Raw genomic sequence first — 12,120 nt, 5'->3', positions numbered from 1 at the left:
CCAATCGACCAAATACTGTAGGCAGTTGCGGATGTGACGAGAGTTCAGGAGGGTACCTACTTGATAGGCCGGGGCTCCGTCAATGTCCAGCGGGGGTGGAGGCTTGTCCTGACTGGGGGTGTTAGATGGGGGATCATAGGCAGGCTTAAGAAGAGAGACATGAAAGGTGGGAGAGATTCGGTATGTGGGTGGCAGCTGCAGATGGTAGGAGACTGGGTTGACCTGGCGGATGATGGTGAATGGGCCGATGAAACGTGGGCTGAGCTTACGACAAGGGAGTTGGAGCTTCAGGTTGCGAGTAGACAACCAGACCTGCTGCCCCACCCTGTAAGTGGGGTGTGGACGGCGGCGGCGATCTGCCATATCTTTCTGCCGTCTAATAGCCCTCTGTAAATGGACATGAGCTCTTTCCCATACCTCTTGGCTACATCTGGACCAGTCATCTACGGCGGGGACAGAGGAGGGCTCTCCAGACCAGGGAAACAATGGCGGTTGATAACCTAAGACACATTGGAATGGCGTGAGCCCTGTGGATGAGTGGGTGAGGGAATTCTGGGCATATTCAGCCCAGGGGAGGAACTCGCTCCAGCGGTGTTGTTGGTGGCTACAATAGGAGTGGAGAAACCTCCCAATTTCTTGGTTGAGTCTTTCTACTTGGCCATTAGACTTGTGGGTGGTACCCAGAACTCAAGCTCACGTTAATACCCAGTCGAGAACAGAAGGCCCGCCAAACATGTGAGGTGAACTGAGAGCCCCTGTCTGACACAATGTCCTCTGGGGGTCCGTAGTGGCGGAAGACCTGGTGAAGGAGCATGGTCGCCGTTTCCATGGCTGTGGGTAATCCTTTGAGCGGTATCAGTTTGCAGGCTTTAGAAAACCGGTCAATGACAACTAGGATTGCTGTGAACCCATCAGAGGCTGGGAGATCCGTCAAGAAGTCCACTGCGATGTGCGACCAGGGACGGTGTGGGATGGGCAGTGGCTCAAAGCAGACCTTCGGGAAGCTGGCGGCTGGTGCGTGACTGGGCACAGGTAGAGCAAGATCTCACATAATCCACTACGTCGGAGCTGGAGGGCCACCAGAAACGGCACTGGGTGAGTTCCGTGGTGCGGTGAATACCCAGATGGCCACTACTGGGCGCCTTGTGCACCCACTGTAGAACTCTATGAAGAAGAGTGGCGGGCACATAAAGCTTGGATATAGGGCAGGTTGTGGGTGGAGCTTCCTCCACATGAGCTCTCCTGATTTCCTCCATAAGGTTCCATTGTATGGGAGCCAGGATAATAGAGGATGGCAGGATGGGTTCAGACTGAGACTGCGATTTTTTCATTTCCATTTGACGGGAGAGTGCGTCAGCTTTGCTGTTCTTGGAGCCTGGACGGTATGTGACAGAGAAGTGGAAGCACGTGAAGAAGAGTGCCCAGCGGGCCTGACGGGGGTTGAGACGCTTGGCACCCCGCAGATATTCATGGTTACGGTGGTCTGCGAGAACCAGAAAGGGGTGTTGTGCTCCCTCCAGCCAGTGGCGCCACTCTTCCAGGGCGGTTTTAATGGAGAGGAGTTCATGGTTGCCCACATCAAAATTTGCCTCGGCTGGAGTTAGTTTCCTAGAGAAGTACGCACATGGGTGGAGTTTCCCGGAATCTGGCTGGCGTTGCGACAGGACTGCCCCAATCCCCGAGCTGGAGGCGTCGACTTCCACAACAAAGGGGTTATCTGGATCAGGATGACGTAGGATCGGGGCTGTGGTGAAAATGTTTTTGAGTTTTTGAAATGCGTCACGTGCTCGGTCTGTCCATGACAGTCTCTTAGGCTTCCCTTTAAGAAGAGAGGTTAGCGGACCAGCAATCATGCTATAGTTCCTGATATAGAAGTTAGCAAATCCCAGGAAGCGCTGTAAATCCTTAACTGTGATGGGTTCGGGCCATTCGGAGACAGCTTGGACCTTGGTTTGATCCATCTCCACCTTCCCTGGTGAGAGCACATAACCTAGGAAGGTGATGGTGGTACGGAGAAACTCACATTTTTCTAATTTAACATAGAGGTGATGTTGTAGGAGGCGGGACAGAACGGGCGTACCTGGTGGGTGTGGTAACATGTCCCTGAGAATCTTATTAACTAAAGACTGGAACACAGCGGGGGCATTCGTGAGACCATAGGGCATGACGAGATAGTGTCCCCGGGTCGTGTGGAATGCTGTCTTCCATTCGTCCCCCTCCCTGATTCGCACAAGGTTGTAAGAGCTCCGTAAGTCCAACTTGGTGAAAATCGTGGCCCCTCGAAGTTGTTCTAGAGCTGCGGGTACCAGAGGGAGAGGATATGGGTAACGGATGGTGATGTTATTCAAGCCTCTGTAGTCAATACATGGGTGAAGACCTCCTCCCTTCTTCTCCACAAAAAAGAAACCGGCAGCAGCAGGTGATGTAGATGGGCGAATGAACCCAGAAACTAGTGCTTCCTCAATATAATCCTCCATGGCTTGAGTCTCTGGCAGTGATAGAGGGTAGACCTGGATTTTGGGTGGCATGGCGTTGGGTAGCAGTTCTATGGCACAATCCCAAGGGCAATGCGGTGGAAGATGAGAGGCCCTCTCCTAACTGAACACCTCACGCAGGTCCTCATATTCCTTGGGTATACTGACTGCATGATTGGGTTCGGGGCTTTCTACAGTTGTGGCAAAGTACGGACGTGGTGAGGTGGGCGAGAAACAATGGCGCTGGCATTGAAGAGACCAGTGTGTCAGTTCCCCGTCTCTCCAAGAAATGCGAGGCTCATGCTGTTTGTAAGGATGCACTCGAGGCAGGCATAGTAGAATCCATATGCAGATCTTTATTCACAAAACGGCAGGCAAGAATCGGAATCGATATGGCTAAGCGAAAGGGTCAAAAACCGGAAAAGCAAGAACTAGCGAACAGAAACCAAAACCGCAAAACCGAGACTCATAGAAAACAGTAACAGGCAAAGATCATACACGTAGCAGGCAATCAGGAACAATAAACAAGGCTTGGTACGTAATCCACTGGAGAGAACAATACTTCGCAGTGAACAATAGGCAGCGTGCTGCTTAAATACCCGAGTAAGACAGGAAGTGAGTTCGCAAATGTCAATATTCGGGTGATGGCGCTCTGGCGCTCTGGTTCTGCAAGCATCGTTACACTGTTGTAGCCAGGGCAGGCCCAAAAAGATTGGGTTAGTAGGCGAGGAGATGACGAAGAACGTGGTCCTCTCATGATGAAAAAGCCTGATTTGGAGGTCAAGGGGTTGAGTCTGACGATAAAGGAATCCCTCCCAGATAGGTCGGTTGTTGATGGTCGTCACTCGTAGAGGAGGGATGCATGGTGTAGTTTCTCTATGAGGCCGCTATCGATGATATTGACGGCCGCCCCAGAGTCTAGTAGCGCTGAGACAGGAAACATTTGATCAGCATAGTGCAGTATGGACGATAAAGATACCTTAGCAGAATTTTTAATCTTTCCCACCTGAGAAGTGGTTGGTTTCTCAGGGCAGCGTGACACTTGGTGACCTGGTTGACCGCAGTAGTAGCATAAGCGCATGTCGGTACGCCGCTGGCGTTCTTTCTCTGACACTTTAGCTCTTCCCAGTTGCATGGGTTCAGGAGTATCCTCTGGAGCATCTGGAACGTCCTGGTAGTGACGTGGCAGGAGACGAGAGGAAGCAGTGATGCGGTGCTGGTGTTGCAGGTTGTCGAGCCGGATTGCCATTCCGATGAATTGGGAGAGCATGGTGTTAGGATCTCGGCACGCCATTTCAGCCTGTAGAGCTGGGTTCAAACCTCCTCGGAAAACGGCCAGGAGAGCTGTATCGTTCCACCCAGATTGAGCTGTGAGGGTACGGAATTTTATGGCGTAATCGGCAGCGCTATCCGAACATTGGCATAATTCCATCAGCTGCACAGAAATGTCTTTACCCCCGGCTGGATACTCAAAAACCTCACAGATCTGCCCAGAGAAGTAATCAGCAGAACTCTTAACCTGTGGATCTGCGTCCCATACTGCTGATGCCCAGTCCGGAGCTCTGCCCCTGAGTAGAGACAGCATGAACGCGCACTTGGTTGTATCGCTACTATACAGTTCAGGCTGATGCGCAAAGTAATTAGCACACTGGCGAAGGAATCCCCGGCAACGGTCAGCTGATCCATCAAATTTTTCCGGCAGTGTCATTTGTGGAGTTAAGCAGGAGCAGGAGCAGGTGGCTGAGAAACAAGAGGCGCAGCGATAGATACCTGGGCTTGAGGCTGTTGTTGTTGAAGCTGTGCTTTGGCGGCCTGTAGCTCCGCGACCCGATCTTGATATGCGCGGATCATATGTCCTTGGTGGACGATAGTGGCTTGTAAATCCGCTGGATTCTCCATTGGCGAAGTATCCTGTAAGGATGAGCCGGAGGCTGCAGGAGTCGAATCCATAATTTATTAACAAACACACAGGCAAAATCGTAGTCAAAAACCAAACGCGAGTCAAAACCAGAAAAACGACTTGGCCGAGAAAACAAAACCAAAAGCACAAAACGAAGCGCATAGTCAGAAAAACAGGCAGAGTCATACACAGAAATCAATATCATAAACAAGGCAGGAATCGGTCGTGGAAAACAGGCAAGGATCATACTCAAATTCAATCGAAACACAGAATAACGCTCAGTAGGTCATGTGAGGACGATACTTCGTGTAAAACAATGCGTGCGTGGGGTATTTATGTCCGTGGGAAAACAATCAGTGAGTCACGTGACTAATTAGTATTCCGGAGAGGGTTCGCGTTCGTGTTGGGATGTTACAGTCACTGACACAAGATGGTATACCAGATGGTATGTATTATTATATTATTATTATTATTATTATTATTATTATTATTATTATTATTATTATTATTGTTGTTGTTGTTGTTGTTGTTGTTGTTGTTGTTAGCATAGGATTTCAAATTTTGCTGATACTTTTTACTTGCAAATATTCATTAGTTGATTCTCTCTCTCTCTCTCTCTCTCTCTCTCTCTCTCTCTCTCTGTGTGTGTGTGTGTGTGTGTGTGTGTGTGTGTATTCCCTCCTCAAATAAATACCTCCATCTAGTGTTACATTTTGGTTGTACTTTCCTATCTCCTTTCCAGTTCCAATATTTTTACAGAACCTTTTTTTTTCTTGCATTATTTCCTGTTACAGCACATTAATAAGAAAATGAATTCTTTAGCGGCTCCTTGTGGTCCACCTCCACTTTCTACTGCCCATCACACTTCTGCTACTGTCTGTCTGCTCATCAAATGTCACCAAGCTTCAAGCACGAGCGGGTTAATATTTAATAGTGCCATACTAAATAAATATAATTAGTGTATTCGCAATATAAAATCCTGATGTAGGCTACAACAGGTATAACATAACGAAGTCATTGATGCCTTTGCCTCATTGAGGACCAGGAGAGACTACATTTCAGACTCAGGTGTAATGAAGAAGGTTATCAGGGTAGGGTGGGGGTCATGTCTGATTCTATTTCCGCTGATATATGTGAAGAAAAGAAATCTACTGTGCTGTAATGTATATGGAGCAGTAATAATAAATGCGTAATAATAAATGGGGCAGTAATAATAAATCTTCTTTTTGAGGCTGCACACACAAAACCGGCTTTCTCATCCACACTTGTGATGATGCCTTTGCTTAAACAACTATATTTTTGTAGTGTTTTACAAATTTTTAGTACAAAGGATATTTGTACTAGTAAACTAATCGTCTATTGCATCCGCATAGTTGGATGGATTAGTCTCCGATGTCTTGTTGTCTCTGTTATGTTTGTTTTGTTTCTCTTTTTCTTTTTTTAGTGGGGGGCGTGTACAGACAGGTAACGAAGGTCAGTGTAAAACTGAACGTATTAACGGTTTAGTAAACCTACATTTCACTGGAAGAGAGTCGTTACAAGTTACAAGAGGATCCCAATCAACCCTATATGGCGATGAAACTGTTAAGAGACTTTGGCTTTTATAGCAGGCGATTTAAAGCGCACTGGATTCACCAGAGAGGGGAAATTACCCAGTCTCGTAGGTAAGTGATCAGCTCCATTTTATTGCATTTAACTGTAGGTTATATAACGATATAACACATTAAGCACAAAATAGTTGTCAACTCGGGTACATTGGGACATCAGGTTAATTGGTCCAGTTCAGCTTTGCATCAGTTATTGTCTTGCCTGCATAAGAAGTAAATAATATTAATAATAATAAAAAAGTAATAACATGATGTCTTTGATTTTAATAATGACATCACATAATGGCATCAAAGCTGACCCCTCAAATAAGCTCATTAACGCAAGAATGAAAAATGGCTATGAATAATATATCCACTTCACATTTACACAAATGAAGTATTTCAACTGTGTATTGTCTTTAAAAAACAAAATCTGTAGTATTTGGATATAGCAAATAGCCAGCATTAGTATTTTACTGCAAAACTATTGGCAGCAATTACATCTTCATGAAGTCTAAGGTAACAATGATTGTTGAGGTATTGTGGCTCAAATTCAAGGTATATTCCTTTGGGCAAACCTTCCATCCTATTCACTCTATTTTAGCATTCCTATTTTACTACCCAGCAATCTCACTATATTCTTTGTCCTCTTGCACAGATTGGCTCATGTCGAAAGCCCTGCTGCTTTGAACATCAGTTATGTCCATGGTCCTTCTTCTGTCCCTCTCCTCTCCCTAACTGTTGGTCAAAGCTTACAGACTACAGTGAATAAATGGCCTGACCGAGAGGCTGTGGTCTTTCTTCAAGACGGAGTTCGAAAATCATTCTCTCAGTTTCAGTATGAAGTAGGTTCTGTTAATCATTTCATTCTTTTGATTGGAGATGCACATTTTTGTCATCTGGTTTGACAACAGACTGGTTCTTGCTTCTATGTGATTTAATAACAAAATTATTTCCCAGGATGTAGTTTGTTTTGAAGCTGATCACAGGAGCAGGTAACACCATCTGGGTTGTTTATAGTAATCATCTTTTGGGTTGTTAATAGCATTGAACCCTTTTTACCAGTACACCAGCAGAATGGTGTATTGGTGTCAGTATTAATAAATAAATTATTTTATTGCTGCAAGTCGCAGCCCTTTTAGTTGTTGAAGATAACACATTCAAGTTTTACATGCTTATGAGCAAGTACTGGCGCATCTCAGAGAGCAGAAAAGAGTTTAAAGAGAACCATTTAAACAATTTAAATTTACTTTAAAGACAACCATTTACATGAAAAAAAAATTAACTTTACAATAAATATATTGCCCCTAATTACAAACAGAAATACTTATGAAACACTACATATTCATATGTGCTGTGTATTTACATTCACACAAGTCATTAACCACCACTGTGTAGTAACATGTCAAAGAAATTCAATGCTGGAAATGGGCACCACTGTAACAGGTGGAAATTTCATTTTGTGGCATTTGGGTCAAAGAATTAAAATCCATTTGTAGGTGGATCATCTGGCTGCTGGTCTTCTTGCACTCGGTTTGCAGAAAGGTGACAGGCTTGGAATCTGGGGACCAAATACTTATGAATGGATCTTGTTCCAGTTTGCCACGGCAAAGGCTGGAATCATCATGGTTGGCATGTGATTTATTAATATGATTTTTTTTTCGCTGTAGGATACATGGTTATCTATTAAATAGTAGACATTAACCAGAACCTCGTTGCAGGTGTCTTTGAATCCAGCTTATAAAGTCAGTGAGTTGGCCTTTGCTCTGAGAAAGGTAAGATTAAACTTTTCTTTTTCCTTTTTTTATTTTTTAAATATTAACCAGGTTTGGTAGTTTTACTGTAACATAACAGGAAAGAAAGAAGCAAAGAGCAGAAAGAAACAACTATTAAAACATTTTATGAGAACATTTTGTCATTGGAAAATTGAGGACGGTACAGGTGCATTAGGCTAAATCACAACACTACGTCACTGATTACAGCACACCTCATTGTGTTTTACACTGTGCTGTTTTCCTTTGAATACAGGTGCAGTGTAATGCAGTGGTGTGTCCTACTCAGTTCAAGAGCCAGAGGTTTTATGATATGCTGAGAGAGATCTGTCCAGAACTCAACACTGCAGTGTCTGGTAGTATTAGAAGCACCAGGTAGAACATCATTAGAGGAAGATTACAGCAAGGGATCAAGTCTGTAAATCAGCCACATTTACAGACTTTGGGCAGGAATTTGATTCCAAATCAATAATCAACAAAGAAACCTGATTTAAGCAGATTAGTTTTATGATTAAAAGTGATTCAGTGAATTATACAGTACTTGACACAAGTGGAAAACCTCTTAAATTGAAATATGAAATATGAATGTTTAGGTTGCCTGATCTGCATAAAGTAATCGTGACAGACAGCAAGCAGTCTGGTATGTTGCATGTGGATGATGTGATGCAAGCAGCAGAGAGTCAGCACCACAGGCATCTGAACAACTTACAGAGAATCCTAAGCCCTGAAGACCCCATTAACATTCAGTTTACATCGGTAATGCATTTGCACAGTAACCTATGAGAAATAAATACCACTTATTCACTTCACATACCTTGATTTACATTTTTAGTTAAGAACATTCAAAACATAATTTTTGCATTTTCCCTTTTAACTATGTAATATGGAAATTATGAACCATGCAAATTGTAAACAACATTCTGGCTTCATGGAGATAAATGGAGATATGTACTTTTCCCAAAGCACCAGAGCACACTGTTCAGCCTGGTTCACTTGGAGATTATCCCCAGGGTCTTGAGTGCCTGACTACAACATAATGTAAAATAAAGGTTTTGATGGATTGGATTAAGACCCCAATTGTGTTAGCTGTCATATTTTCTTGTGATACAAAATACAACATACACTAATGCAAGAAATACTTAACTATAAAGTCAAAATATAAAAAACATATGCCATTTCTGCCTTAACACCAATCATGTCAGGAAAGGATATCACCAGAAATGGAGTCTTGTAACTGGTATAAATTTTATGGAACTGTTTCACTGACCGGGTGTGCAATAGTGATTGTAATGTTTATTTTAGTACTTTCTCAACCAAATAATCCTATAATTGTCAAGGTTGAGTCATTGCATTTCTCCATTGTCATTTCACAGGGTACAACAGGAAACCCGAAAGGTGTCACCCTGTCCCACAACAACATTGTGAACAATGCTTATTTCATCGGACTGCGCATGGGCTACAACTGGAGAGTGAGCTTTCCTAATGAGTCACTTCCAATTTAACATAGTTCACTAGATCGCCTGAACAATCAAATATAGACGAATGTTGGTGTGGACTTCATATAACATTACACACTCTCTCCCTAGACACAGGTACGAGTTTGTGTTCCTGTGCCCATGTACCACTGCTTTGGGTCTGTTTTGGCTGGAATGTGCATGGCAGTACATGGCATTACATTGGTCTTTCCTTCAGCTGCGTATAATACACAGGCAAACTTGGAGGCCATTCAAAAAGAGAAGTATAATAGGATTTACTGATATGTTATTAGTTTTAATCAGTTTGCAATTTAGTATGTAGTGGGATAAAATAAAATATAGCCGGCCAGATAATTCCATATTTATTGATTACAGTTCATTACCAATTGGTGGTGGTGTTTTTTCAGGTGCACAGTTATCTATGGTACCCCAACAATGTACATTGACTTGCTGAGTCAGGGAAACACTGAGAACTATCATTTGTCCTCACTTGAAACAGGTTAAACTATTATTTTGTAATTTCGATGTTAACATTCATTCCAGTGATCATTCTAACTCTAGCAAGAATTTTGAACATCCAGGTATCATTGGTGGATCCTCATGTCCCCCTGAAGTCATTCGGAGAGTGATAAATGACATGAAGGTCAAACAGATAACGGTAAGTTTTTGCCTGCTATGTTGTTGATGCTTGAACTGCACACCCACGAACACAGTGGAATCTCGAAATCCTTTTTTGCCTGATAAAGCGGTTTTGTCTCCATTCTTTACAAATATTAGGTAGGTTATGGAACTACAGAAAACAGTCCGATCACATTTCTGGGGTTTCCTGTGGACAAGCTGGAGCTTAAGACTGATAGTGCTGGGTACATCATGGACCACACTGAGGTCTGGAAGTTTCAGTCACTTAACATCTTTTAATGCATTATGCATATACTTTCTTTACAATTGGAACTTAAATGGGAGACATTTTTGATGTTCTCTCATTTTTCTCTAAGAAAAATGTATGAAAAATAGTAAACTGGTTAAAATTCTTGAGGAAGTTGGGAAAATGGTTCTTCTATAGACCACCATAGGACCACAATTAACCATATACTTGGGAGATGGATTGTAGTGTGTGTGGCACTGGTTTATCAGGCAAAGCAGTGTTGCAGGTTTTTAACCAACCTCAAATGCAGTTCTGGGTTGAAAAACAGTTGACCTTCCAGAAATTTTCAGATAGCATCATTATAGAAACTGACAACCGATAAATGTTTGGTGAGATGAGGATGCTTGTACCTGAGCTTTTTTTTTATTTTTATTTTTAAAGCTAGTCAGTCAATAACAAAGCCTAAAACATATTAACTTAATATTGTAGCAGCTTTATCAGCTTGCTTACAACATTCTGATTTGCTCTGTTTATGGCCACATGCACAAATACATGGTTCATGGAGAGAGAGAGAAAGAAAGAGATCACATAGTGTACAGCGAAAAGATGGCTCAGGTGTACACAATTATTCATTACAGCAGTAGCTCCCATTACACCACACCCCCACCTGCTACAAATTATAAGTATTTGTAACATGGAAAAAGACATACCACAGACTCCAGGTATACAAAGGTGGGCCAACAAGATTAGTGCAATAGTGACAAATAAGTGCACACATTGTACACACTAAAACGACAATTATGCTTTGCCACTACAATGCCATTGTGGCTGTTGTGATGAAAGAGAGGCTGAACAATTGCTACACTGCAGCGTATGTGATAGGTGTAACTGATTAAGTATCCAATAAATGTAGATACAAATGTAATAAACTCTCTAACATATACTGCCAATGAATGTACATACACTTCAAATCAAGTTCTATTCCACAGGCTAAGGTAGTGGAGTCATCGTCCGGGCAACTGCTTCCTCTGGGCCAACCTGGAGAGCTGCTCATTCGAGGTTACTGTGTTATGCAGGGCTACTGGGACGAGCCTCACAGAACACTGGAGAGCATCTCAGAGGACGGCTGGTACAAGACAGGGTGAGATTTTGCTTATGACAGATCCGTCCTTATAATGCCACTGGTTACTGTGACAAGAAGTAGATTGGGTAGAGAACATGCATGGTCAAAGGACCTGTTTTCGGGTACTCTGTCCAGTGATATCGCCAGCCTCAATCCAAACGGCTATTGCCGTATTGAGGGACGCATAAAGGATATGATTAACCGTGGTGGGGAGAAGATCTTCCCTGCTGAGGTTGAACAGTTTCTTCACACGCATCCAAAAGTGAAAGATGTTCAGGTGAGCTTGCTTTATTATACCACAAGGAGGCAGCAGTGCAGGAGTTACAGAGGGAGCACAGAGGATTAGCTGGAACATTCTTTTCTGTTCTGTCCGCATGAATCCTGCAGGTGGTCGGTGTGAAAGATGATAGGCTGGGAGAGCAGGTTTGTGCCTGCATTAAGGTAGCAGAAGGACAGCATTGCACTGTGGAGGAGATCAAGGCTTACTGCAAAGACCAGGTAATAGGAATGACCTAGTTCACAAAGAAAATACACAAAAACAAAAAAAAGTGATTTATTTATGCATTTCAGATCTCCTACTTCAAAATCCCGCATTACGTGAGGTTTGTTGAGAAATATCCACTGACCGCTTCAGGGAAAGTAAGGTTCATCATTTAGCATTCTACAAAAATATCATGTGCCACAGTGAGACACCTGTAAGTGCTAAGGACCAGGCTGATATGTTTGTTCTCTACCTCAGATCCAAAAGAATAAACTGCGTGCAGAAATGGAGAACGTACTCGGACTGTGAAGCTGCCTCAGCACTGTGTACAAAGACCATGGATCCATGTATAATAGCTGCACATTTTAGCTTGCTAGAGATCAGATATTTTTAATGAATCAAAACAAATGATCAATCAGATTTTATACTGACATCTTAAACTTT

At 43.1% G+C, this 12,120-nt stretch overlaps 1 protein-coding gene across 1 annotated transcript; it reads left to right on the top strand.

The window, feature by feature from the left end:
* The first annotated feature begins 4,596 nt into the window (after positions 1-4,596).
* On the top strand, positions 4,597-12,076 carry LOC131368735 (medium-chain acyl-CoA ligase ACSF2, mitochondrial-like). Its single transcript, XM_058414823.1, has 17 exons — positions 4,597-4,819; positions 5,079-6,038; positions 6,619-6,805; positions 7,460-7,588; positions 7,682-7,735; positions 7,989-8,107; positions 8,326-8,488; positions 9,106-9,201; positions 9,319-9,470; positions 9,615-9,706; positions 9,789-9,865; positions 9,985-10,092; positions 11,062-11,213; positions 11,331-11,472; positions 11,583-11,693; positions 11,766-11,834; positions 11,935-12,076. The coding sequence occupies exons 2-17, from the start codon at positions 5,944-5,946 to the stop codon at positions 11,983-11,985; spliced, it is 1,797 nt and encodes a 598-aa protein (XP_058270806.1). The 5' UTR covers positions 4,597-4,819; positions 5,079-5,943; the 3' UTR covers positions 11,986-12,076.
* Positions 12,077-12,120: the final 44 nt, after the last annotated feature.

This window comes from Hemibagrus wyckioides, linkage group LG02 (genome assembly GCF_019097595.1).
Source record: "Hemibagrus wyckioides isolate EC202008001 linkage group LG02, SWU_Hwy_1.0, whole genome shotgun sequence".
NCBI lineage: Eukaryota > Metazoa > Chordata > Actinopteri > Siluriformes > Bagridae > Hemibagrus > Hemibagrus wyckioides.
This window is presented reverse-complemented; position numbering and strand designations above follow the sequence as displayed.

Bases quoted from the DNA above. Each gene is read 5' to 3' on its own strand.
- LOC131368735 (XM_058414823.1), top strand. From the start codon at position 5,944: ATGGCGATGAAACTGTTAAGAGACTTTGGCTTTTATAGCAGGCGATTT. The intron at 9,202-9,318 runs GTGAGCTTTCCT...CTCTCTCCCTAG, and splicing joins GCATGGGCTACAACTGGAGA to ACACAGGTACGAGTTTGTGT. The intron at 11,473-11,582 runs GTGAGCTTGCTT...TGAATCCTGCAG, and splicing joins CAAAAGTGAAAGATGTTCAG to GTGGTCGGTGTGAAAGATGA.